Source organism: Pituophis catenifer, unplaced genomic scaffold, assembly GCF_029215685.1.
Source record: "Pituophis catenifer annectens isolate HBS135680 unplaced genomic scaffold, rPitCat1.0.hap2 SCAF_1, whole genome shotgun sequence".
Taxonomy (NCBI): Eukaryota; Metazoa; Chordata; class Lepidosauria; order Squamata; family Colubridae; genus Pituophis; species Pituophis catenifer.
The window spans coordinates 376,555-403,595 of record NW_027256881.1 but is presented as its reverse complement, the minus strand read 5'-3'; the positions used below and the strand labels follow the sequence as shown (position 1 = coordinate 403,595).

At 46.8% G+C, this 27,041-nt stretch overlaps 1 protein-coding gene across 1 annotated transcript in view; it reads right to left on the bottom strand.

The window, feature by feature from the left end:
• The window catches only part of NXN (nucleoredoxin), a 98,806-nt gene that overhangs the window by 20,049 nt on the left and 51,716 nt on the right, over positions 1 to 27,041 (bottom strand). The window contains exons 2-6 of the mRNA XM_070944930.1: positions 16,026 to 16,143; positions 12,131 to 12,264; positions 10,881 to 10,981; positions 9,309 to 9,415; positions 1,253 to 1,432 (exon numbers count right to left, since the gene is read on the bottom strand). Of these exons, the coding sequence (XP_070801031.1) occupies positions 1,253 to 1,432; positions 9,309 to 9,415; positions 10,881 to 10,981; positions 12,131 to 12,264; positions 16,026 to 16,143 (640 nt within the window). The remainder of the gene's footprint in view (positions 1 to 1,252; positions 1,433 to 9,308; positions 9,416 to 10,880; positions 10,982 to 12,130; positions 12,265 to 16,025; positions 16,144 to 27,041) is intronic.

Below are 27,041 nucleotides of genomic sequence, written 5' to 3'. Positions count from 1 at the left end.
CGCCCTTCTCCGGAGACTCAGTATATATTTATTTATATTTATATATTTATACAAAGTCAGCTTATTGCCCCCACAAACTGGGTCCTCAATTTACCTACCTTAGAAAGGATGGAAGGCTGAGTCAACCTTGAGCCTGATGAGATTCGAACTAGCAGTAATTGCAGACAGCTGGTGTTAAATTACAGTGCTTAGTCTGCAGAGCTATCCAGCTATCCTTTCTTAAACCAGGAGGAATCTAAATTCAGCCTCCTCGCGTTGTTGACATCCACCATCCCTACAAATGTCTCTTTTGCAATAATGAGGACTAGAAACTTCAGTACTTTTACAAAAAAAACTATGCATTCGCCACCCGTTAGTATCTCTGTGCCATAAGGACTAGAAACTTCATTGGAGTTAAGTACTTTTACAGAAAATGACACTTCCACCAGGAAATTGTCTCCACAAGTATCTTTTTTTGCAATCATGAGGACTAGAAACTTCCTCAGACTTAAGTACTTTTTTATAAAACCACACTTCCACATTGTCCCCATAAGTGTCTCTTGGCAATGAGGACTAGAAACTTCATCGGACTTAAGTACTTTGACAGAAGACTATACTTCCACCAGGAGATTGTATCTACAAGCATCTCTTTGCAATCACAAGGAGTAGAAGCTTCACCAGACTTACTATGGTGTACTTTTGTGTAAAACTATACTTCCACATTTTCCCCATAAGTATCTCTTGGCAATGAGGACTAGAAACTTCATCGGACTTAAGTACTTTTACAGAAGACTACACTTCCACCAGGAGATTGTCCCCAGAAGTATTTCTTTACAATCACGAGGAGTAGAAACTGCATCAGACTTAAGTACTTTTACAGAAAACTACATTCCCGCCAGCCAATTGTCCCCACAGGTATCTCTTTACAATCACAAGGACTAGAAACTTCGCCAAACTTAAGTACTTTTACAGAAGACTACACTTCCACTAACATCTGGTCCACAGAAGTATCCTTTTGCCCCCAGAAGTTTCTCTTTACAATCACAAGGACTATAAACTTCACCAAACGTAACTACTTTTATAGAAGACTTCACTTCCACTAAGAACTGGTCCTCTTTGCAATCATGAGGACTAGAAACTTCATGAGGCCTTTTATAGCAAACTACCCTTCCATCCATCAGATTTTTTTTGCTCCATTCTTGCTTGTTGGCAAAAGAGAAACGAACGACAGCAAAATCCGATTATATTGGGGAGCGTGAGGCGGTTTGCATACCTACAAAAAGGACAAGACAAGGACCCTCGTTCAGCTGGACAGCGTTGGAGTCGGTCAGCTCTAAGACAGGCTTGGGGTGCCAGGGGAACTCCTGGCATTCAATGTCATTCAGGACCTCGACTCGGCCCTGTCTGGTGATGACGTCTCCCTTAGTGTCCAAGACGATAAGAGTAGGGATACCTGCGATCGGACAAGACGAAAAACAAACCAAGATAAAGAGAGGGTTTAAGGAGGAAGAGAAAGTAAGCACACGCCGTGTCATATTATGTGCTATATTTTACATCGCCCGGTACTTAGTCAAACAGGGCCTGGTGGCTCAGCAGACTGATAGCATTGTGATTAACACCAGCTGTCTGCAATTACTGTAAGTTCGAATCTCACCAGGCTCAAGGTTGACTCAGCCTTCCATCCTTTCTAAGGTAGGTAAATTGAGGACCCAGATTGTGGGGGCAATAAACTGACTTTCTATAAATATACAAAAGGATGAAGGCTATTGCTTAACGCATTGTAAACCGCCCTGAGTCTCCGGAGAAGGGCGGCATATAAATCAAATTTTTAAAAAAACAAAACATTGTGCTAAAGTCAAGATATACTACATCGACACAGCATTCCCACAATCCATTAAGAAAATTATTCAATTCAAAAAAGCAATGCAATTAATCAGATAAATTTCTGATTTTGACAGACTTGGGCCCGTTATTAATCTGAGATCAATAAAATCCTGTTACTAAATTTCGATGGAATAAAAGTTTTTTTTTTAATTTCTACATTAATTTTCCAGTCATCGGGTAATGGTCATTTTACAGGTAAAAAACTCTTTTCCCTTCAAGAAATCATAAGGGTCCCATAAGGTCCACCCATCTTAAAGCCTGCTGGCTGGGGAATTCTGGGAGTCTAAGTCCATCCCTCTTAAAGCATGCTGGCTGGGGATTCTGGGAGTGGAAGTCCACCCATCTTAAAGCATGCTGGCTGGGGATTCTGGGAGCTGAAGTCCACCCATCTTAAAGCATGCTGGCTGGGGATTCTGGGAGTGGAAGTCCACCCATCTTAAAGCATGCTGGCTGGGGATTCTGGGAGCTGAAGTCCACCCGTCTTAAAGCCTGCTGGCTGGGGAATTCTGGGAGTCTAAGTCCATCCCTCTTAAAGCATGCTGGCTGGGGATTCTGGGAGTGGAAGTCCACCCATCTTAAAGCATGCTGGCTGGGGATTCTGGGAGCTGAAGTCCACCCGTCTTAAAGCCTGCTGGCTGGGGAATTCTGGGAGTCTAAGTCCATCCCTCTTAAAGCCTGCTGGCTGGGGAATTCTGGGAGTGGAAGTCCACCCATCTTAAAGCATGCTGGCTGGGGATTCTGGGAGTGGAAGTCCACCCATCTTAAGGCATGCTGGCTGGGGATTCTGGGAGCTGAAGTCCACCCGTCTTAAAGCCTGCTGGCTGGGGAATTCTGGGAGTCTAAGTCAATCCCTCTTAAAGCAGGCTGGCTGGGGAATTCTGGGAGTGGAAGTCCACCCATCTTAAAGCATGGTGGCCAGGGAATTCTGGGAGTGGAAGTCCACCCATCTTAAAGCCTGCTGGCTGGGGAATTCTGGGAGTCTAAGTCAATCCCTCTTAAAGCATGCTGGCTGGGGAATTCTGGGAGTGGAAGTCCAGCCCTCTTAAAGCATGCTGGCTGGGGATTCTGGGAGCTGAAGTCCACCCGTCTTAAAGCCTGCTGGCTGGGGAATTCTGGGAGTCTAAGTCCATCCATCTTAAAGCCTGCTGGCTGGGGAATTCTGGGAGTGGAAGTCCACCCATCTTAAACAATTCTGGCTGGGGAATTCTGGGAATCGAAGTCCACCCTTCTTAAAGCAGACTCGCTGGGGAATTCCATGCACTGAAGTCCAAGTATCTTAAAAGTTGCTGATAAACATTGGTTGACTGTACAGGTAGTCCTCGACTTACGACCCCAATTGAGCCCAAAATTCCTGTTGCTAAGCAAGACATTTGTTAAGCGAGCTTGGCCACATTTTACAACCTTTTTTTTTTACCACAGTTGTTACATGAATCACTGCAGGGGATGACAGGACCCTGGGACACTGCAACCCATATCATAAATATGAATCTGTTCTCAAGGAGCCGAATTTTGATCACATGGCCACGGCGATGCTGAAACGGTCGTGAGTTTTAAAAATGGTCATGTCACTTTTTTCAGTGATGTTGAAAAAATGAACTTGTTGGAAGTCAAGGAGTAGCTGTATAGGCAATTTTTGCAGAATCTGTGTGGATCTGTGCGTCTTTGGACTAACTAACCAATGCCTCTGGAGTGTAGAGGGAGATTTGAGCCTCTTCTGCCTTACTCCGCTCACTGCACTCCAGGACCCACAGCCTGTCTGTGCAATTAGTGGCTGGGATTTTCCTTGTGCAAAGAGCCTGCAACGTAGGGCAGGGGGGTGTCCGCTCTCCATTGCGATAATTCAGATTTGCTGGAATCAGACGGCATGTCTGATTCTCAGAGAAAAGGATGCAGGAGGGAAGGAGAAAGGAAGGAAGGAGGAAGGGAGGAAGGAAGGAGGAGAAAGGGAGGAAGGAAAGGAGGAGGAGGAGGAAGGAAGGAGAGAGAAGGGTGGAAGGAAGGGAGGGAGGGAGGAGGAAGGAAGGAGGAAGGGAGGAAGGAAGGAGGAGGAAGGGAGGAAGGAAAGGAGGAGGAAAGGAGGAAGGGAGGAGGAGAGAGGGAGGAAGGAAGGGAGGAGGAGGAGGAAGAAAGGGAGGGAGGGAGGAGGAAGGAAGGAGGAAGGGAGGAAGGAAGGAGGAGGAAGGGAGGAAGGAAAGGAGGAGGAAAGGAGGAAGGGAGGAGGAGAGAGGGAGGAAGGAAGGGAGGAGGAGGAAGAAAGGGAGGGAGGGAGGAGGAAGGAAGGAGGAAGGGAGGAAGGAAGGAGGAAGGAAAGGAGGAGGAAAGGAGGAAGGGAGGAGGAGAGAGGGAGGAAGGAAGGGAGGAGGAGGAGGAAGGAAGGAGAGAGAAGGGTGGAAGGAAGGGAGGGAGGGAGGAGGAAGGAAGGAGGAAGAGGAAGGAAGGAAGGGAGGGAGGAAAAGAGGGAGGGAGGAAGGAGGAGGAAGGGAGGAAGGAAGGAGGAGGAGGAAGGAAGGAAATAATCCAGTGCAATAATTCAGATTTGCTGGAATCAGACGGCATTTTAGATTCTCAGAGAAAAGGATGCAGGAGGGAGGGAGGAAGGAAGGAAGGAAGGAAGGAGGGGAAAGGGAGGAAGGAAGGAGGAGGAAGGAAGGAAGGAGAGAGAAGGGTGGAAGGAAGGGAGGAGGAAGGAAGCGAGGAGGAGAGAGGGAGGAAGGAAGGAAGGAGGAGGAAGGAAGGAAAGAGAAGAGTGGAAGGAAGGGTGGGAGGGAGGGAGGAGGAAGGAAGGAGGAGGAGGAAGAAGGAAGGAAGGAAAGAAGGGAAGGAGGGAGGAAGGAAGGAGGAGGAAGGGAGGAGGAGAAAGGGAGGACGGAAGGAAGGAGAGAGAAGGGTGGAAGGAAGGGAGGGAGGGAGTAGGAGGAGGAAGGAAGGAAGAGAGGAAGAGGAAAGAAGGAAGCAAGGAAGGAGGACGGCAGGGAAGAAGGGAGGGAGGAAGGAAGGAGGAGGAGGGAGGAAGGAGGAAAAAGGGAGGAAGGAAGGAGGAAGAAGGGAAAGAAGGAAGGAAGAAGGAAGGGAAGAAAGAAGGAAGAAGGGAGGATAGAAAGAAGGAAGGAGGAGAAAGGGAGGACGGAAGGAAAGAGAGAGAAGGGTGGAAGGAAGGGAGGGAGGAGGAGGAGGGAGGGAGGAGGAAGGAAGGGAGGGAGGAAGGAGGAGGAGGAAAGAAGGAAGCAAGGAAGGAGGAAGGCAGGGAAGAAGGGAGGGAGGAAGGAAGGAAGGGAAGAAGGAAGGAAGGAGGAGGAAGGAAGGAAGGGAGGGAAGAAGGAAGGAAGGAGGAGGAAGAGAGGAAGGGAGGAAGAGAGGAAGGAAACCTGCAAAAGGCTTGGGGGGGGGGATTGCAAATTTTAAGATCGGTTGGGGAAAGAAGGTGCCCCCAAAAGAAGGCGCAGCCTTTCTATTTTAGCCCTTCTGGATCTTGGAGACTCTTTTTTTTCTCTCTCTTCTTCTCTTGCTGTCAAAGCCACAAATTGCCGGAGAAACCCGATCCAGGTTAGGAGGAGCAGCCCGGGCCGTCCGGAGCAGCCACCTGTTCTTCAGCTGTTCTGGAATCGGATTTCCTGCCGGATGGATGCGGCGGCCACGGCCCTCCCCGCCCTTCCCTTCCCTTCCCCCCCTCTTCAGCAGGGAGGGCCAAACCGCAACCACAACAGGCTGCCCCTGAGCCGCTTGCGTGATGCCGCAGCCGAAAAGGCAAATGCGGTTCTTGGCTGATTTTAAGAGAACCCGGATTCCCCGGAGGAAGGAAAACCTCCCCCCCCACCCCCAATTCACAGATGAGCTAAAATACGGCATTTCTCCCCCCAAAATACCCAGGGCTGAAATGCTCCTGGTTCGGACCGGATCGCCTGATCCGGTAGCGATGGAGGCGGGTGGTTTGGAGAACCGGTAGCAAAAATCCCTGCCCCCCCATTGCCCAGCTGAGCCGCACAATCATCAGAGGCTTTTTTAAATTATTTTTAAAAGCATTTTTTCTACAACCTCTTTGGCCGAAAAAGTGCTTCTAAAAGTAAAAAAAAAAAAGCCTCTGATGATCGCGCGGCTCAGCTGGGATCGTCAGAGGCTTTTAAAAGCATTTTTTCTACAACCTCTTTGGCCAAAAAAATGCTTTTAAAAGTAAAAAAAAAGCCTCTGATGATTGCGCGGCTCAGCTGGGATTGTCAGAGGCTTTTAAAAGCATTTTTTCTACAACCTCTTTGGCCGAAAAAATGCTTTTAAAAGTAAAAAAAAAAAAAATGCCTCTGATGATCGCGCGGCTCAGCTGGGATCGTCAGAGGCTTTTAAAAGCATTTTTTCTACAACCTCTTTGGCCAAAAAAATGCTTTTAAAAGTAAAAAAAAAAGCCTCTGATGATCGCGCGGCTCAGCTGGGATTGTCAGAGGCTTTTAAAAGCATTTTTTCTACAACCTCTTTGGCCGAAAAAATGCTTTTAAAAGAAAAAAAAAGCCTCTGATGATCGCGTGGCTCAGCTGGGATTGTCAGAGGCTTTTAAAAGCATTTTTTCTACAACCTCTTTGGCCGAAAAAATGCTTTTAAAAGAAAAAAAAAGCCTCTGATGATCGCGCGGCTCAGCTTGGATTGTCAGAGGCTTTTAAAAGCATTTTTTCTACATCCTCTTTGGCCAAAGAAATGCTTTTAAAAGTAAAAAAAGCCTCTGATGATCACGCGGCTCAGCTGGATCGTCAGAGGCCTTAAAAGCATTTTTTCTACAACCTCTTCGGTCAAAGAGGTTGTAGAAAAAATGGTTTTAAAAGTAAAAAAAAAAAAAAGTTGGCCACGCCCACTCAGTCATATTACCCCAAGCCACGCCCACAGAACCGGTAGTAACAAATTTTACATTTCACCACTGAAAAAACCCCGGTTCCTTAGCAGAGAAAGTTCAAAGCATCCCAAGCCACGTTATCACCCTCCAGGCAGTCCTCGACTTACAACAATTCATTTAGTGACCGTTCCAAGTTACAACGGCACTGAAAAAAAAAGGGACTTAGGACCATTATCCACACTTACGACCGTTGCAGGATCCCCCACGTTCATGTGGTCAAGATTCAGGCGCTTGGCGACTGACTCGTATTTATGACAGTTGCGGTGTCCTGGGATCACGTGATCCCCTTTTGCGACCATTTTGACAAGCCAAGCCCATGGGAAAGCCAGATTCACTTAACAACCGTGTGACTAACTTAACAACCGCAGTGATTCGCTTAACAACGGTGGCAAGAAAGGTCGTCAAATGGGGCAAAACTCATTTAATGAATGTTTCACTTAGCATCGGAAATGTTTTTAGTTCGATTGTGGCCGTAAGTTGAAGACCAGCTGTACATTGCAGGATTGTTGTGTGAATAACGCAATTTGACATTTTCAGGCTTTCTGGGGGCCTGGGAAGCCTCCAAGCAGCATGTTCCCCAAGTGATGTTTCAGTGTCTCCTTTGCAGGGTTGTTGTAAGGATGACTGTTCTAATGGACAGCTAGTCCTCTACTTACGACCATAATTCAGCCGGGCAATAACGGTTGCATGGCGAGTCATAGAAACATCGAAAATAGGTGGCATGAAAAGAGCTAGTAAGGCATCGAGTCTGCCCTTTGAGTTTTTAAATTTGTTTATTTTTTAAATTTTTGATGAACGATGGAAGCGTTCTGATTTTATTACCTTTATATTTATATTACGCTGTTATTTTTCATTTTGGTTAGGAAAGAAGCTAGAACAGATGGGCCAGTCCAGAAAAAGAAAGAGAGAGCAAGAGAGCGAGAGAGCAAGAGGTAGGTGGGGGAGAGAGAGAGAGAGAGAGAGAGGGAGGGAGGGAGGGAGGGAGAGAGAGCAGGAGGAAGGGAGGGGGAGAGAGAGAGCGGGAGGGAGGGAGAGAGAGAGAGGGCGGGAGGGAGGGAGAGAGAGAGGGCGGGAGGGAGGGAGAGAGAGAGAGAGCGGGAGAGAGAGAGAGCACGCGGGAGGGAGAGAGAGCAAGAGAGAGAGAGCGCAGGAGGGAGAGCAAGAGAGAGCGGGAGAGAGAGAGAGCGGGAGGGAGAGAGAGAGCAGGAGGGAGGGAGAGAGAGAGAGGGAGGGAGAGAGAGCGGGAGGGAGGGAGAGAGAGAGCAAGAGAGAGAGCGGGAGGGAGGGGGAGAGAGAGAGAGTGGGAGGTAGGTAGGGAGAGAGAGAGCGAGAGAGCAGGAGGGAGGGAGAGAGAGAGCGCGGGAGGGAGAGAGAGAGAGCGGGAAGGAGGGAGAGAGAGAGAGAGCGAGAGAGAGAGTGGAAGGTAGGTAGGGAGAGAGAGAGCGAGAGAGCAAGAGGGAGGGAGAGAGAGAGAGCGGGAGGGAGGGAGAGAGCAAGAGAGAGAGCGGGAGGGAGGGAGAGAGAGAGAGCGAGAGAGAGAGTGGGAGGTAGGTAGGGAGAGAGAGAGCGAGAGGGCAGGAGGGAGGGAGAGAGAGAGAGCGGGAGGGAGAGAGAGAGAGCGGGAGGGAGGGAGAGAGAGAGCAAGAGAGAGAGCGGGAGGGAGGGAGAGAGCGAGAGCGAGAGCACAGGAGGGAGGGAGAGAGAGAGCGGGAGGGAGAGAAAGAGAGCGGGAGGGAGGGAGAGAGAGAGCAAGAGACAGAGCGGGAGGGAGGGAGAGAGAGAGCGAGAGAGAGAGTGGGAGGTAGGTAGGGAGAGAGAGAGCGAGAGAGCAGAAGGGAGGGAGAGAGAGAGCGGGAGGGAGAGAAAGAGAGCGGGAGGGAGGGAGAGAGAGAGAGCGAGAGAGCAGAAGGGAGGGAGAGAGAGAGTGGGAGGGAGAGAAAGAGAGCGGGAGGGAGGGAGAGAGCGGGAGGGAGAGAAAGAGAGCGGGAGGGAGGGAGAGAGCGGGAGGGAGGGAGAGAGAGCGAGAGAGAGAGTAGGAGGTAGGTAGGGAGAGAGAGAGCGAGAGAGCAGGAGGGAGGGAGAGAGAGCAGGAGGGAGAGGGAGAGAGGGAGGAAGGGAGAGAGAGAGCGAGCGGGAAGGAGGGAGAGAGTTGAAAGGAGGGAGGGAGGGGGAGAGAGTGTGTGTGTTAGGGTTAAGTAAGCATTGAAATGTAAATTTTGTTGCCACTGGTTCTGGGTGCGTGGCTTGGTAGGCGTGGCCTGATGGGTCATGTGACTGGGTGGGCATGGCCAACTTTTTTTAAAAAAAACTTTTTTAAAGTATTTTTTTTTAACTACCAATTCGCCGGAACCGGTAGTAAAAAAATGCTTTAAAAAAGTTTTAAAAAACTGCCCATCGCGCAGCACAGCTGTGATCGTCAGAACCTTTTTCTTACCTTTTTAAAGCATATTTTACTACCGATTCGCCCGAACCGGATCAAACCGGTAGCATTTCACCCCCCGGGTTAAGTGGGAATGCCCCAAAACCACCCACCAGACCTGATAAAATCCAAAAAGGGGTTACTTTCGCTTACCTTGAATGCCGTACAGCCGGTTGAGACGCGACCGCCGTCCTTCATCGGGGTAAGGGACCGATAACCAGGGCATCTCGCTGAAATATTGTTTGAACGACTCCTCCGACCTGCAGGCGACACAGGAATCAGAATCACAGAGTTGGAAGGGACCTGGGAGGTCTTCTAGTCCAACCCCCTGCTCAGGCAGGAGACCTTCTTATACCATTTCGGATAAATGGTTGTCCTATCTCTTCTTAAACACTTCCAGCGTTGGAGCATTTACAACTTCTGGTGGCAAGTTGTTCCACAGATTAATTGTTCTCATTCTCAGGAATTTTCTCCTTAATTCCAGGTTGCTTCTCTCCTTGATTAGTTTCCACCCGTTGCTTCTTGTCCTGCCTTCAGGTGCTTTGGAGAATAGCTTGACCCCCAAATCTTCTTTGGGGCAGCCCCTCAGATATTGGAAGACTGCTATCATATCACCCCTAGTCCTTCTTTTCATTAAACTAGACGTACCCAGTTCCTGCAACCGTTCTTCATAGGTTTTAGCCTCCAGTCCCCTAATCCTCTTTGTTGCTCTTCTCTGCACTCTTTCCAGAGTCTCAACATCTTTTTTACATCGTGGCGACCAAAACTGGATGGAAATATTCCACGTGTGGCCTTCCCAAGGCCTTATAAAGTGGCATTAACACTTCATGTGACCTTGATTCCATTCTTCTGTTGATGCAGCCTAGAACTGTGTTGGCTTTTTTGGCAGCTGCTGCACACGGATGGCTCATATTTAAGTGATTGTCCACTAGGACTCTAAGATCCCTCTCTCAAGAGTTACTACTACCTGTGTATTTTGGTCTTCCTCCCTCCCTCTCTCATTACTCCTTCCTTCCTTTTCTTCCTCCCTCCCTTTTTATTCTTCCTTCCCTTTTTTCTGTCTTCCTCTTTCCTTCCCCTTTCTTTTTCCCCCCTTCTTTCTTATATTCCTCCCTCCCTTCCTTCTTGTCTCTCTCTCTCTTTCCTTCCTTCCTTCCTTCCCTTCCCTCCCCTTCATTTGACTTATTTATTTAACCTTCATTCATTCCAGTCTTCCTCCCTGTTTTCTTAATTTTCCAAATCTTCCGTGCTTTGTTCCCTTATCTCATTTTCTCTTCTTCTCTTTTCTTCATTTTCCTTCTTTTCCTCCCTTCCTTTTCTACCCCTTTTTCTTCCCCCTTTTTCCTCCTTCCTTTCTTCTCCCGTCCCTTTCCTTTTCCTTCCTTTGTTCCTTCCTTCCCCTTTCTTTCCTTCCCCTTTCTCTTTTATTCCTCTCTCCTTCCTTTCTTCCTTTCCTTCCTTCCTTTTCTTCCCCTTCCTTTCTTTTCTTCCTCTCCTTCTTTCCTAACTTTCCTTCCTTCCTTTTTATTTCCTTCCCCTTTCTTTTTTCCCCATTTCTTTCTTTTTTTCCTCTCCTTCCTTCCTTCCTTCCTTCCTTCCTTCCTTCCTTCCTTCCTTCCTTCCTCCCTCCCTCCCTCCCTCCCTCTTTTATACAAAATGGAGGGCTCAGAATACCTCGTATAAAAAAGGGCTAAAAAAGTAAAACAGGGATTCATAATTGATTACCTGTCTGCACTAACAAAGACAATCTCGAATTTTTGACCAGCATCTTTGATTTTCCGGTAAGATTCCACCAGAACCCGAGTGAGACTTCTACAAGGCGGGCACTGCAGAAAGAAAAAGTAAAATAAATAAATAAATAAAAGAATTAAAATTGAGGCAAACAGCCCAGGAATTCACTCCTCTAGGGAATCTCTGGATATATTACAAAAAAGACATTTCCCCCCCCCCCACCCCCACCCCGATACACGTGGAGGACTAGAAACTTAAGTGAGTTTTCCCTCAGCAAAATGCAGGACTACTAGCAAATGCAGCCACATAAACACCGTTACAAGCTAAGGATGAATCAGAAAACAGGTAGTTACCCTCGACTTACAACAGTTCATTTAGTGACCGTTCAGAGTTGCAGCGGCACTGAAAAATGTGACTTGTGACCGTTTTTTGCACTTGCGGCAAAACCGTCCCCACCGTCAGATGATCAAAATTCAGACGCAAACTGACTCATACTTATGACGGTCGCAGTGTCCCGGGGTCATGTGATCCCCCTTTTGCGACCTTCTGACAAGCAAAGTCCGCGGGGAAGGCAGATTCACTTAACAACCGTGTTACCAAATTCACTGCAGCGATTCACTTAACAACCGTCGCAAGAGAGGTTGTAAAATAGGGGAAAAGGGAACACACGTCCCACTTAGCGACAAAAATTTTGGGCTCCACTGTGGTCGTCACAAAATTCAAACACTGGCAAAGGACCCGTATTTATGATGGTCGCAGTGTCCCTGGGTCATGTGGTCCCCTTTTGCGACCAAGTCAATGGGGAAGCCATAGATTCATTTAACAATTGCAATGATTCGCTTAAAAAAGTCGTAAAATGGGGAGAAAACCTCCCTTATTAACTGTCACGCTTAGTAACAGAAATTTTGGGCTCAATTGTGGTTGTAAGACAAGGACTACCTGTATGTAAGGGATTCAGAAGTGCAGTCACGTGATCTGGAGCCCCCCGCTCCCAAACCATCAGATCTTTGATTCCAGGTCGTAAGTTCCCCCCTTCCCACCTCAACTAGGCCCAACGGATCTTCAAACAGTTGCTAAGCAACCGGTCGTAAATCGAGAACTCCCCGTAATCCAAACCTGAAGCCGAATTTGTGCGATTTTTCAAGGAATGAGGAAAGATTCAGGACAACCCAGATGCAAATAGAGACACACACACCCCGAGACCCCCCCCCCTGGAAAGGAGGAAGGAGAAGTGAGGGTCTCACCCAGTGAGCAGAGAAGTAAACCCCAACGTGGGAACCTTCCAGAACGCTGCTTTCGAGGGGAGGCCCGCTATTTCGGAGAAGAGGGCCGGCCACCACCTCGCTGAATGGCCGAGGACCCCACGGGAACTCCAGGCCTGAGGGAGGAAAACAGAAAAGAGAATGGTCAAGAGCCACGGGGGCTGCCGAGAGATATTTTTATTTATTTAATTAATTAAAATGTTTATATCCCACCCAACTTTCCTTGAACGAGAGAGCCAGTATCGGTCCGGTGGTTAAGGTATCAGGCTAGAAACTAGGAGACGGTGAGTTCTAGTTCCTCCTTAGGCATGAACTTTGGGCCAATCATCAAGGAGATGGTGAGTTCTAGTTCCGCCTTAGGTATGACTTTGGGCCAATCACCAGGAGAAGGTGAGTTCTAGTTCCACCTTAGGCATGAAAGCCGGCTGGGTGACTTTGGGCCAATCACCAAGTTCTGCCTTAGATATGACTTTGGGCCAATCACCAGAAGGTGAGTTCTAGTTCCACATTAGGCATGAAAGCTGGCTGGGTGATTTTGGGCCAATCACTAGGAGACAGAGAATTCTAGTCCACGTTAAGCATGAAAGCTGGCTGGGTGACTTTGGGCCAATTACCAAGGAGATGGTGAGTTCTAGTTCCGCCTTAGATATGACTTTGGGCCAATCACCAGGAGAAGGTGAATTCTAGTTCCGCCTTAGATATGACTTTGGGCCAATCACCAGGCGATGATGAGTTTTAGTTCCACCTTAGGCATGAAAGCTGGCTGAGTGATTTTGGGCCAATCACTAGGAGACAGAGAATTCTAGTACACCTTAAGCATGAAAGCTGGCTGGGTGACTTTGGGCCAATCACCAAGGAGACGGTGAGTTCTAGTTCCGCCTTAGATATGACTTTGGGCCAATCACCAGGAGAAGGTGAGTTCTAGTTCTGCCTTAGATATGACTTTGGGCCAATCACCAGGAGAAGGTGAGTTCTAGTTCCACCTTAGGCATGAAAGCTGGCTGGGTGACTTTGGGCCAATCACTAGGAGACAGAGAATTCTAGTCCACCTTAAGCATGAAAGCTGGCTGGGTGACTTTGGGCCAATTACCAAGGAGATGGTGAGTTCTAGTTCCGCCTTAGATATGACTTTGGGCCAATCACCAGGAGAAGATGAGTTCTAGTTCCACCTTAGGCATGAAAGCTGGTTGGGTGATTTTGGGCCAATCACTAGGAGACAAGAGAATTCTAGTCCACCTTAAGCATGAAAGCTGGCTGGGTGAATTTGGGCCAATCACCAAGGAGATGGTGAGTTCTAGTTCCGCCTTAGATATGACTTTGGGCCAATCACCAGGAGAAGGTGAGTTCTAGTCCCACTTTAGGCATGAAAGCTGGCTGGGTGACTTTGGGCCAATCACCAGGAGCCGGTGAGTTCTAGTCCCACCTTAGTTGTGAAAGCCAGCTGCGTGATTTGGGGCCAATCACCAGGAGACTGGGAGTTCTAGTCCTGCCATAGGCATGAAACCTGTTGGGTAACTTTGGGCCAGTCTCTCTCTCTCTCTCAGCCCAATCCACCTCACAGGGTTGTTGTTATAATTAAATATATATTTATAATTATAATTATATAATTATAAATATAATTATAAATATATTGAGGTGAAAACAGAAGGAAGACGCATTAGAAGTATGTTCGCTGCCTTGAGAGTTATTTATAAAAACAATACAGGCAGGAAATAAGATTGATAAATATATAAAATAAATAAAACATCCACTTGACTCCATCTCTGAGAATGATGGTAAAAAGGGCAACTCTGCTGAGAACGGGAAGGTATCCTAGATCAGGGGTGGAGAATGATGGCCTCTTTATGACTTGTGGACTTCAACTCCCAGAATTCCTGAGCCAACCATAGACTGGCATGGGCCATCGCTTCCCATGCTGGCTCAGGAATTCTGGGAGTTGAAGTCCATAAGTCATAAAGAGGCCATCATTCTCCACCTCTGTATCTAGATCAGGGGTGTCAATTTCATTGACTGCATCAGGGCTGTGGTTGACCTTGTAAACAGTTTTTTATTGTTTTATGCCCAAACAAACATATAATACATAAGTCATTCCGTGTGTCATCTCGGTGTTTCTTCAGTAACTTCTTTCTTCCTCTTGTTACTCCTCTTTTCTTCCTTTTTTTTTTAAACAACATCCCTCTTACAATACAATATTTTCATTATATCATTCCCTTATTTAACCATTAAATTATTTATCCATATCTATTTTCCAACCAATGATAAAATTGTCCCCATATCTTAAAATATTCTGCGTCTTCTCTTTCTTTAATTTTCAAGTTTAGTCTATTCATTTTTGCACAATCTAAAATTTTTTTTAATCGCTTCCCCTTCCGAAGGGATTTTCTCTGCTTTCCATCTTTGCGCAAATTTTATCCTTGCTACAGTTATTACATATATAATCAAATTAATTTAAGAGCCTGAGTGGCGTAGGAGGCTAATGCCTCCTACTAAGGCAGCATTTAACATCCAGCTGCCTGCAATTACTGCGAGTTCAATTCTCACCAGGCTCAAGGTCGACTCAGCCTTCCATCCTTTCTAAGGTGGGTAAAATGAGGACCCGGTTTGTGGGGGCAATAAGCTGACTTTGTATAAAATATACAAAAGTATGAAGGCTATTGCTTAACGCATTGTAAACCGCCCTGAGTCTCCGGAGAAGGGCGGCATATAAAAAGAAAAAAAAAAGAAAAGAAAAGAAATATATATTTTCTTTACTAATTTTCTCTGGAAAGATACCCAGTAGGAATAACTCAGATTTTAAGTCACTATGTTGTTGAATCATGTCTTCCAACCACATCTTAATTTTGCTCTATTAATTTCTAGCTTCTGGGCACGTCCACCACATTATGATAATAAGATCCTGGTGTCTGATGGCATTTCCAACACTTAGTTGAAGTCTAAAAATCTTTAAAGATTTTTGCTAATTTTTCCGGGGGCAGGGCTGTGGTGGACCTTAAGGGGTCGGGTAGGCGTGTGGGTGTGGCCAGCTTGACGCCATTCCCCAAACTGCTGGCATGTTTCCTCTTCGCATTGGGTAGACCGGGCCAAAGCAATGCAAGCCGGCCCCTTACATTTTCCAGGACGTCCCCGTGGACCAGATCCGACCACATTGCGGGCAATGATGGGTTGCAGGAGGCTGTGGCAGCCGAAAACTTGCGGGACCGCCTACTACCACCAATAGCCTCCCACCGGCCGGTACACTCTCACAGAGAGGGGCTCCTCCGGGTGCCGTCGGCCAAACAATGTTGACTGGCGGCCCCCAGGGGGAGAGCCTTCTCTGTGGGGGCACCTACGATCTGGAACGAGCTCCCCCCGGAGATACGGAGGATCCTGGATCTACGCACCTTCCGCCGTGCTCTAAAGACCTTTTTATTTCACCAGGCGAGCCTGGCCTAACTTTCTCCCTCTTTCTAAACATTTTTAATATTTTTTAGTATTTTTTAGTATTTTTAATATTCAAAGTTTAAATTTGTTTTAAATTGATTGGGGTTTTAAATCTGTCTGGGCCAAACTATTTAATTCGATTTTATCTCTGCTTTTTCAATTTTGTATGTATGTATTTTATTGTTGGCTGTTCACCGCCCTGAGTCCTTCGGGAGTAGGGTGGTATATAAATCAAATAAAAGTAAAAGTAAAGTAAAGAAAACAAACCTTGGGAGCCCGTTTTCGCTGGCAAAGCGCTATGGGCCACCATAGGCGCCCTTGATATGAGTTACATCGAGCTGGCCACGCCCCCCCCAGCGGTCAAATACAACCCGGATGCGAGTTTGACACCCCTGATCTAGATGGATGGGAAGAATTCTGTTGGACCAATCGGGAACCTGCTCCGTCTTCCGCTTACCTTCCGGGTCATCTCGGATCACCAAGAGGCCATTCCGACAAACCACTTTCCCAGTGTTGGCATCTATAAATATCAGCGAGGGGATGTTGGATACCCGGAATTTGTTCCACAGTTTCAACTGGCAGGGCAGAAAAGTAAAAAAAAAAAAGAACAAAAGAAAGAAAAGAGAATTAAAAACACAAGATGGAACCAGAAATGCAATTAACACACACACACACACAAAAACCCAGGGAAAGAAATTATCTGTATGTAGGCCAGTGATGGCTAACCTTTTTGCCATCGCATGCCAAAAGTGGGGGGAGCACAGGGGTGTCTGATCATGTGCCCACTCCCATAATTCAGTGCATGTGCATACTCCCATAATTCAGTGCACCCCACCCACCGTGCATGTGTGTGCGACCCCCCCCCCCGCGCTCTCCGTGTTATTGGCATGCGATGGCACAGTGGGACCGGAAGGCCCGTTTTTCACCTCCCCAGGCTCCAGAGCCTTCCTAGGAGCCTGGGGAGGGCAAAAACAGCCTTCCCCAACCCCACCGGAGGCCCTCCGGAGGCCGGAAACGACCCATTTCCCGATTTCCGGTGGGTGTCAGGTTTCGATGTCGTCTCAAATAAAATAAATTGCATTTCCAAACAAATAGTCTTTGAAGAAATCTTTCATTTTATTAAGCACGACAACCTGTCCCCGATCGTGGCGTAGCCAACTCTGACTTCCTGATCCCAAACCTTCCCTTTCCGTTCCCCAATTCTCTGCGCCTCATTGGCCCTCTTCCAAATCACTCTCCCCATATCTAGTACTTCAGCTCCCAGGAATGTCCCCCCTCCCATCTCATCTCCTAGGGGATATTATCTTCAGGGAAAATAAGTAGGTGAGAAGTCAAGCGTCCTCTTGCCAGCTGCCCCCTCTTCTCCTTCTTATGTCAGCACTAGAGTAAATGCAGGTTGAAGTGCTGACATCGGGCCTGGAAGGCCCGAAAATTAGCTGGCCTGCATGCGCATGTGCGCTGGAGCTGAGCTATGGCAACGCTTGCGTGCCCACAGATATGGCTCCGCGTACTCCTGTGGCACGCGTGCCATAGGTTCGCCATCACGGATGTAGGCCGTCCTCCATTGACGACCCTTTGTTTAGAGACCGTTTGAAAGTTACAACATGACTTACGACCAGTCCTCACACATACGACCATTGCAGCAATCCCTTCCCCTCACAGTCACATGATCGAAATTTGGGCACTTGGCAATATTTACAACGGTTGCGGCAAGCGGAGATCACGTGAACTCTATTTGTGACCTTCCCAGCGGGTTTCCAATGAGCAAATGGAGGGAAGCCAGATTCACTTAACAACCAGGCGATTCATTTAACAACTGCAAAGATTTACCTAACAACCCCGGCAAAAAAGGTCATTAAAATCAGGCGCAACTCACTTAACAACCGCCAGGCTTAGCAACACACATTCTAGTCGTAACCCGAGGACTATTTATATAATGCTTGATTGATTCCCGTAACAACTGCAATGATTAATTTAAAAACCACAGCAAAAAAAGGTCGTAAAATCAGGTGCAACTCACTTACCAACCAAAATTCTGTTCGTAAATTGAGCATTATCTATGTAATGCTCGATTGATTCACTTAACAACTGGACTGATTCACTTAACCACCATGGTAAAAATGGTCGTAAAAATCAGGCGCAACTCACTTAACAACCGCCAGGCTTAGCAACAGACATTCTAGTCATAACTCGAGGACTATCTATATCACGCTTGCTTGATTCCCGTAACAACTGCGATGATTAATTTAAAAACCACCGCAGAAAAAGGTCATAAAATCAGGCGCAACTCACTTAACGACCAAAATTCTGGCCGTAAATCGAGGACTACCTACATAATGCCTGATTATAATCTGGTTTTGGCTCACAATTCAGAGAGTAAGCAGCTTCGCATCGCTTTAAGAATTACTTCTCCGCAAGCCAGTTGGTGAATTGGTGGTTTCCCTTCCAAATCTGTGCATGATGTGACAGTGCACGATGGGAGTTGAGGTCCAATATATCCAGAAAGCCACAAATTGCCAAAGCCTTAAATTCATGCAGCTTAAAACACACACAAAATTGAAATAAAACCTCTCTCTGGTTTATTCAGCCACCGGATTCTTTTGCAATAAATGGATTAAATGAACGTATAAGGAGTAGCTACAAAAATGGGAAGCGAGAAGGGGAAAAAAAAAATGCATTCCTCATCTTATTTTTTATTCAGGAAGGAAGGAAGGTTGCTTTGAGGGCACGCTGGGCGCGAACCAGGGGTGGGTTCTAAAACTTTTTACTACCTGTTCTGTGGGCGTGGCTTATTTTGTGGGCGTGGCTTGATGGTCATGGCCTTGCAGGCCTTTCATTACCTAATTGGGTAACATCATCACTGCTAAAAAGTGGAGTTTACAGGGAGGAGGAGGAGGAGGAGGAGGAGGAGGAGGAGGAGGATGGAGGAGGAGGAAGGAAGAGGAAGAAGGAGGAAGAGGACGACGACGAAGGGGAAGGGGAGGAGGAAGGGGAGGAGGAAAAGGAGGAGGTGTAGGAAGGGAAGGAAGAGGAGGAAGAGAAGGAGGAAGAGAAGGAAGGGGAGGAGGAGGAGGAAGGGGAGGAGGAGGAGGAAGGGGAGGAGGAGGAGGAAAAGGAGGAGGAGGAAGGAGGAAGGGGAAGAGGAAGAGGAAGGAAGAGGAGGAAGAAGAGGAGGAAGGGGAGGAGGAAGGGGAGGAGGAAAAGGAGGAGGTGTAGGAAGGGAAGGAAGAGGAGGAAGAGAAGGAAGGGGAGGAGGAGGAGGAAGGGGAGGAGGAGGAGGAAAAGGAGGAGGAGGAAGGAGGAGGAGGAGGAAGGGGAAGAGGAAGAGGAAGGAAGAAGAGGAAGAGGAGGAGGGAGGAGGAAGGGGAGGAGGAAAAGGAGGAGGTGGAGGAAGGGAAGGAAGAAGAGGAAGAGAAGGAGGAAAAGGAGGAAGGGGAGGAGGAAGAGGAGGAGGAAAAGGAGGAGGAGGAAGGAGGAAGAGGAAGGAAGAGGAGGAAAAGCAGGAAGAGGAAGGAAGAGGAGGAGGAGGAAGGGGAGGAGGAGGAGGAAGAGAACTGTGGACTCCTTGTGCTCTCTAATTTTGGTGGGTTTTTTATAGACATTTCATGACCCAACTAGATAACTTCATCAGTGCCAGAAGGGAGGGTGGTTTATGGTGACGAGGAGGAGGGAGGAGGAGGAGGAGGAGGAGGAAGGAGGGGGAAGAGGAGGAAGAGGAAGGGGGGAGGAGGAGAAGGAAGGGGAGGAGGAGGAGGAAGAGGAGGAAGGAGAAGAAGGAAGAGGAGGAGGAGAACTGTAGACTCCTTGGTGCTCTCTAATTTTGGTGGGTTTTTTGCAGACGTTTCATGACCCAACTAGATAACTTCATCAGTGTCAGAAGGGAGGGTGGTTTATGGTGAGGAGGAGGGAGGAGGAGGAAGAGGGGAGGATCATGAAATGTCTGGTGGGGAAAAAAACCCCAAGCACAGAGAATACCAAGAATCCTAGAATCATGCTCCTCCACCTCACCACAAACCCCACTCCCTTCTAACACTGATGATGTTAGCTAGTTGGGTCAAGAAACGTCTGCAATAAAACCACCAATTTCAGAGAGTATGAAGGACCCCCAAATCTTCTTCCTCCTCCTGCTCCTGCTCCACTCCCATCCCTTCTAACACTGATGATGTTACCTAGTTGGGTCATGGAACATTTGCAAGAAAACACAACCAAGATCCGAGAGAACCAAGAACCTACAGTCCTCCTCCTCCTCCTCAACCCTCTCTCCCTTCTAGCACTGATAATGCTACCTAATTAGGTCAGGAAACGTCTACAAGAAAACCACCCAGTTTGGAGAGCACCTAGCACCCTACAGTTCAACCCCGAGCTCCAAATATTCTCTTCCACCGTTAAAGCGCAGATCCGCCTCCCATAATCAGAACCCCGATGGCGCTACGACGTCGAACGAAAGTCCATTTCTTCCACCACCGTTTAACCGCCCCGCTGGCTGGCTCATTCGGCCGCTCAAATCGGAAACCTTTCGGCTGCAGCCATTCAATCGAGGACACTCACTCGCTCGATGGCAAGCTTCCGACCCCGAAGACGGAGGAAGAATTTGAAGAGGCCGCAGGCTCTGGAGGCGGCCCAAGAAGATCTATTTGCAAACTCTCTTCAAGCCGAGTGTCCACTTCAAACCGGCCAAATCCTCCTGTTTGTTTGGCCTGCACCTTCCAGAAGAGCCTCTGGTGGGTGGTTTGGGTTGCGTCAGCTTTTTTGGCCGGCCGACAAGCCAAGGGCTTTTGTCCTCGGGTTACAGCTGAACCCGTGTGACATGAGAGCCGACGGCGCAGGAAGCCGAGGGCCGTCTCGGGGAACGAAAAGACAGATTTCGCTAGCAAAGGAGAAGGAGGAACGCAACGCGACCAACACAAGCGGAAGGGGATGAAGGACCGAGAGGTTGTCTCAGGAAAATGTTATTACAGGCAATCCTTGATTTACAACCACCAGAATCGAGGCCAAAACAATTTCTGTGGCTAAGCGAAACGTTGGTTAAAGTTGGTAAGTTTTGCAACCTTTCTTGCCACAGTTGTTAAGTGGATAGGATAGGATAGGATAGGATAGGATAGGATAGGATAGGACAGGACAGGACAGGACAAGATAGGACAGAATAAGATAGGACAGGACAGGACTAGGATAGGATAGGATAGAATAGGATAGAATAGGATAGAACAGGATAGAATAGGAATATGGGGATAGGATAGGATAGGATAGGATAAGAATGGAATGGATGTTGTGGCCCCGCCCTCTGAGCCTCGGCTGGCTGTGTTTGTGTGTGTGTGTGGACGGGGACAGATCAATGGAATGGAATGGAATGGAATGGAATGGAATGGAATGGAATAGAATAGAATAGAATAGAATAGAATAGAATATGGGGATAGGATAGGATAGGATAAGAATGGAATGGAATGGAATGGAACTGGAGATAGGATAGGATAGGATAGGATAGGATAGGATAGGATAGGATAGGATAGGATAGGATAGGATAGGATAGGATAGGATAGAACAGGATAGAATAGGAATATGGGGATAGGATAGGATAGGATAGGATAGGATAGGATAGGATAAAATAGAATAGAATAGAATAGAATAGAATAGAATAGAATAGAATAGAATAGAATAGAATAGAATAGAATAGAATAGAAATAATAGAAATAATAGGAATGGAATGGAATGGAATGGAATGGAATAGAATAGAAATAAATAGAAATAATAGGAATGGAATGGAATGGAATGGATTAGAATAGAATAGAATAGAATAGAATAGAATAGAATAGAATAGAATAGAATAGAATAGAATAGAATAGAATAGAATAGAAATAATAGGAATGGAATGGAATAGAATAGAAATAAATAGAAATAATAGGAATGGAATGGAATGGAATGGAATGGAATGGATTAGAATAGAATAGAATAGAATAGAATAGAATAGAATAGAATAGAATAGAATAGAATATGGGGATAGCACAGGACAGGACAGGACAGGACAGAACAGAATAGAATATGGGGATAGGATAGGATAGGATAAGAATGGAATGGAATGGAATGGAATTGGAGATAGGATAGGATAGGATAGGATAGGATAGGATAGGATAGGATAGGATAGGATAGGATAGGATAGAACAGGATAGAATAGGAATATGGGGATAGGATAGGATAGGATCGGTTAGGATAGGATAGGATAAAATAGAATAGAATAGAATAGAATAGAATAGAATAGAATAGAATAGAATAGAATAGAATAGAACAGAACAGAACAGAACAGAACAGAACAGAACAGAACAGAACAGAACAGAACAGAACAGAACAGAACAGGAATTCTTTATTGGCCAAGTGTGATTGGACACACAAGGAATTAGTCTTGGTGCATATGCTCTCAGTGTACATAAAAGAAACAATACACTCGTCAAGAATCCTAAGGTACAACACTTAATGATAGTCACAAGGTACAAATAAGCAATCAAATCATATTAGGAAACAGTCAATATAAATCGTAAGGATACCAGCAACAAGGTTACAGCCATACAGTCATAAGTGGGAGGAGATGGGTGGTGGGAACGATGAGAAGATTAATAGTAGTGCAGACTTAGTAACTAATTTGACAGTGTTGAGGGAATTAGTTGTTTAGCAGAGTGATGGCGTTCGGGGAAAAAACTGCCCTTGTGTCTAGTTGTTCTGGTGTGCAGAGCTCTATAGCGTCGTTTTGAGGGTAGGAGTTGAAACAGTTTATGTCCAGGATGTGAGGGGTCTGTAGATATTTTCCCAGCCCTCTTTTTGACTCGTGGAGTAGACAGGTCCTCCATGGAAGGCAGGTTGGTAGCCATGGTTTTTTCTGCCGTTCTAATCATCCTCTGAAGTCTCTGTCTGTCTTGTTGGATTGCAGAACCAAACCAGACAGTTTATATATTGTTAAGTGAATCAAGACGGTTGTTAATAATCTGGCTTCCCCATTGATTTTGCAAACCAGATTTTAAAAAAAAGAACACAAGGCCAAGGATGATCCATCAAACAAACGCCTTTCAACAGCCCAGCAGGCAGGAATACAACAGGGAGAAGGCGAAACCGTTGCACGCCCCCTCAGATGATTTGGCTTTTGACCTTCCTGCTCTGATAGGTTTATGATCATGGTTCTCCGCTGAGACAAAAAAGGGTGTTTTTTTTTAGGAGAATGGACTAAAATAGGCTTAATCCGGTAGCGTTAGGAATTCTCAGTCTATGTTTGTTTGCAATGGACTTTTTTTAAAAAATGTACCTGTTTAATTTAAGATATTGGTCTACCACCTTAACACCTGTCAAAAGCAAAACATAGAATGTTATTCATACTATTAAATAAAACAAAGCAAAAACTTTTTCCCCAGAATTTCCCAGACAGCATGCTTTAAGATGCCAGCTTGCTAGGGAATTCTGGGAATTGAAGTCCACCATGCTTTAAGGTGCAAGCTGGCTGGGGAATTCTGGGAGTGGAAGTCCACCCATCTTAAAGCCTGCTGGCTGGGGAATTCTGGGAGTGGAAGTCCATCCCTCTTAAAGCATGATGGCTGGAGGATTCTGGGAGTTGAAATCCACCTATCTTAAAGCATGCTGGCTGGGGGATTCTGGGAGTGGAAGTCCATCCATCTTAAAGCATGCTGGCTGGGGGATTCTGGGAGTGAAAGTCCACCCATCTTAAAGCATGCTGTGGGGAATTCTGGGAGTGGAAGTCCACCCATCTTAAAGCATGCTGGCTGGGGAATTCTGGGAGTTGAAGTCCACCCATCTTAAAGCATGCTGGCTGGGGAATTTTGGGAGTGGAAGTCCACCCATCTTAAAGCATGCTGTGGGGAATTCTGGGAGTTGAAGTCCACCCATCTGAAAACGTGCCGGCTGGGGAATTCTGGGAGCTGAATCCACCCACCGCCAAGTTGCCAAGCTGCCCGGAAGGCGTTCCTGTGCTTAAGATAAAAAGAAAATCCACATGGCCTCAGAGATTCTAATTTCCCTTGAAATAATGCTTAATTGAGGAAAACGGGCCTGCCGCAGAGAGGCTGCCAACTCCCTGCTTTCTGAGCCAAGAGAACTCAAGTCAACTCCTTCGAACGCTTTTTGGCAACGCTGAAATTATCAAAGCCCAGGAGGGCAATTTCGGTTGTCGGTGCATCTCACACGGCAAGAATGGAAGAAGGGAGACCATTTCTCCTGGCAGAACCATAAACTCTCCCAAAAACTCTGAGAGTGACGGACAAATAGCCGATTGCAAACACCCCCAAAACAAGAAACCTACCCTACACCGAGCGTGCCCCCCCTCCCCGTCTCGCCCATTTTTTGCACGCCTAATCACATTTGGCGATGCACACTTGGCTCCTAGCCTTTTGATTTGTTTGGAGAGCATCCGGCAGCTGACAACGGCCAGGAAAAATCCATCTTATTTGTCATAACATATCCAAAGCAAACAGAGAGGCATTAGCCAATTAAAGTGGAATGCGGCAGCCAAAAGAGAAAGCTTGACCAGAGAAGGGAAGAATGGATATGGGGGGGGGGGGGCGGTTTGCAAAACGAGGCCTGGGGGTCTCCCCAAATTCCATCAGAAGAAGAGAAAAAAAAAAGGGGGGGGGATTAGCACCATGGTAAAACCACGGAGAATCAGAGTCAGATGATTGGAGACGGAGTGGCACGAGGCGGTCCAGCCATCCTGGACATAATCGGTTTCCTGTTCCACATCCAGTGCCCCCCCCCACCTGAGATTTGGGTGGTAGCCTAAATCAGCCAGAATTTTGGCCTGGATCCAATGCAACCCATGTCCAACCTTCGGCCTGGCCAGGACACAAAAGGATATTATGAAGGTTGTTAAGGCAACCTTGCAAGAATGCAAGAAACGAATCTCGGCTTTAATTCATCCGCAAGTTTCAGAAATACCCACTAAGATTTCTCCGAATAGCAGACCGGAGTCTTAAAAAGAAAAGAAAAACACTAAGATACAGATAGTCCTGATTTATGATCACAATTGAGCCCCAAATCCATTAAGTGAGCTTTGCCCCATTTTATGACCTTTCTTGCCATCGTTGTTAAGTGAATCAATGCAGTTGTTCGGTTAGTAGCAATAGCACTTAGATACCGCTTCACAGTGCCTTTACAGCCCTCTCTAAGTGGTTTACAGAATCAGCCTCTTGCCCCCAACAATCTAGGTCCTCATTTTATCCCACCTCGGAAGGATGGAAGGCTGAGTCAACCTTGACCTGGTCAGGATCGAACTTCCTGGCTGTGGGCAGAGTTTAGCCTGCAATGCTGCATTATAACCATTGTGCCACCACGGATTCCTTCCTTCCTTCTTGCTTTCCTTCTTCCTTCCTTCCTTCCTTCCTTCCTCTTTCTTTCCTTCCTTCCTTTGCAAGGAATCACTTAAGACTTATATACGGCTTCACAGTGCTTTACACTCCTCTCTAAGCAGTTTACAGAGTCAGCCTCTTGCCCCCCAACAATCTGGGTCCTCATTTGACCCACCTTGGAAGGATGGAAGGCTGAGTCGGCCTTGACCAGTCAGGATCGAACTTCCTGGCTGTAGGCAGAGTTAACTTGCAATACTGCATTATAACCACTGTGCCACCACAGATTCCTTTCTTCCTTCTTGCTTTCCTTCCTTCTTGTTTTCCTTCCTTTCTCTTTCCTTCCTTCCTTCCTTTGCAAGGAATATCACTTAGACTTATAGACCGCTTCATAGTGCTTCGCAGCCCTCTCTAAGCAGTTTACAGAGTCAGCCTCTTGCCCCCCAACAATCTGGGTCCTCATTTTACTGACTTTGGAAGGATGGAAGGCTGAGTCAACCTTGAGCCGGTCAGGATCGAACTTCCTGGCAATGGGCAAAGTTATCCTGCAATATTGCCTTCTAACCGCTGTGCCACCACGGCTCTAGTAACACAGTTGTTAAGTGAATCTGTCTTCCCCCCGCTTGAGTGTGCTTGTCAGAAGGTCGCAAATGGGGATCACACTGCAACTGTCGTAAGTCCATGCCAGTTGCCAAGCATCTGAATTTTGATCACATGACCAGGGGAATGCTGCCACGCTATTATTATGCTATCGGAAGTGTGTAAACTGGTCATAAGTCGCTTTTTCCAGGGCTGTTGTATCTTCAAATGGTCACTAAATGAACTGTTGTAAGTCGAGGACTTCTTGTAACTTGAACCCACTTGCAGCCTTCGCTGACTGACCTCAGCGTTCACTTAATGACCGCTGCAAAAAAATATTTCGCAACCTTCAACCATAGAACAGAACAGAACAGAGCAGAACAGAATAGAGTAACAGAGTTGGAAGGGACCTTGGAGGTCTTCTAGTCCAACCCTCTGCTTAGGCAGAAAACCCTACACCACTTCAGACAAATGGTGATCCAATCTCTTCTTAAAAATGTCCAGTGTTGGAGCATTCACAACTTCTGGAGGCAAGTTGTTCCACTGGTTAATTGTTCTCACTGTCAGGAAATTTCTCCTTAGTTCTAAGTTGCTTCTCTCCTTGATTAGTTTCCATCCGTTGCTTCTTGTCCTGCCCTCAGGGGCTTTGGAGAATAGCTTGACTCCCTCTTCTTTGGGGCAGCCCCTGAGATATCGGAACACTGCTATCATATCTCCCCTAGTCCTTCTTTTCATTAAACTAGACATTCCCAATTCCTCCAACCGTTCTTCATTCTTCATTTTAGCCGCGTCCCCTAATCATCTTTGTTGCTCTTCTCTGCACTCTTTCTAGAGTCTCAACATCTTTTTTACATCGTGGTGACCAAAATTGGATGCCGTATTCCAAGTGTGGCCTTCCCAAGGCCTTATAAAGTGGTATCAACACTTCACGTGATCTGGATTCTATCCCTCTGTTGATGCAGCCCAGAACTGTGTTGGCTTTTTTGGCAACTGAAGCACACGGATGGCTCATATCTAAATGTTTGTCCACTATGACTCCAAGATCCCTCTCACTGTTACTACTATTGAGCAAGGTACCACCTATACTGTACCTGTGCATTTCGTTTTCCTTGCCTAAATGTAGAACCTTCCTTTTTTCACCCTTGAATTTCATTTCTTTAGACGGCACCCAATGTTCAACTCTGTCCAGATCCTTCTGTATCTTGAGCCTATCTTCCAGAGTGTTGGCTATTCCTGCCAGCTTGGTGTCATCTGCAAATTTGATGAGTTCCCCATCTATCCCCTCGTCCAAGTTATTGATGAAGATGTTGAAGAGCACTGGGCCTAAAACAGAGTCTTAGGGTACTCCACTGCATATTTCCCATCATCGCATATGGAGGAAATTCCAGTCTCCATTATAGTCGTAAGTCAAGGACTAACTGTCCTTGCTTGGTGGCGCAGCAGACTAATAGCCTGTTATTAACATTCAGCTGCCTGCAATTACTGCAAGTTTGAATCTCCCCAGGCTCAAGGTTGACTCAGCCTTCCATCCTTTCTAAGGTAGGTAAATTGAGGACCCAGAT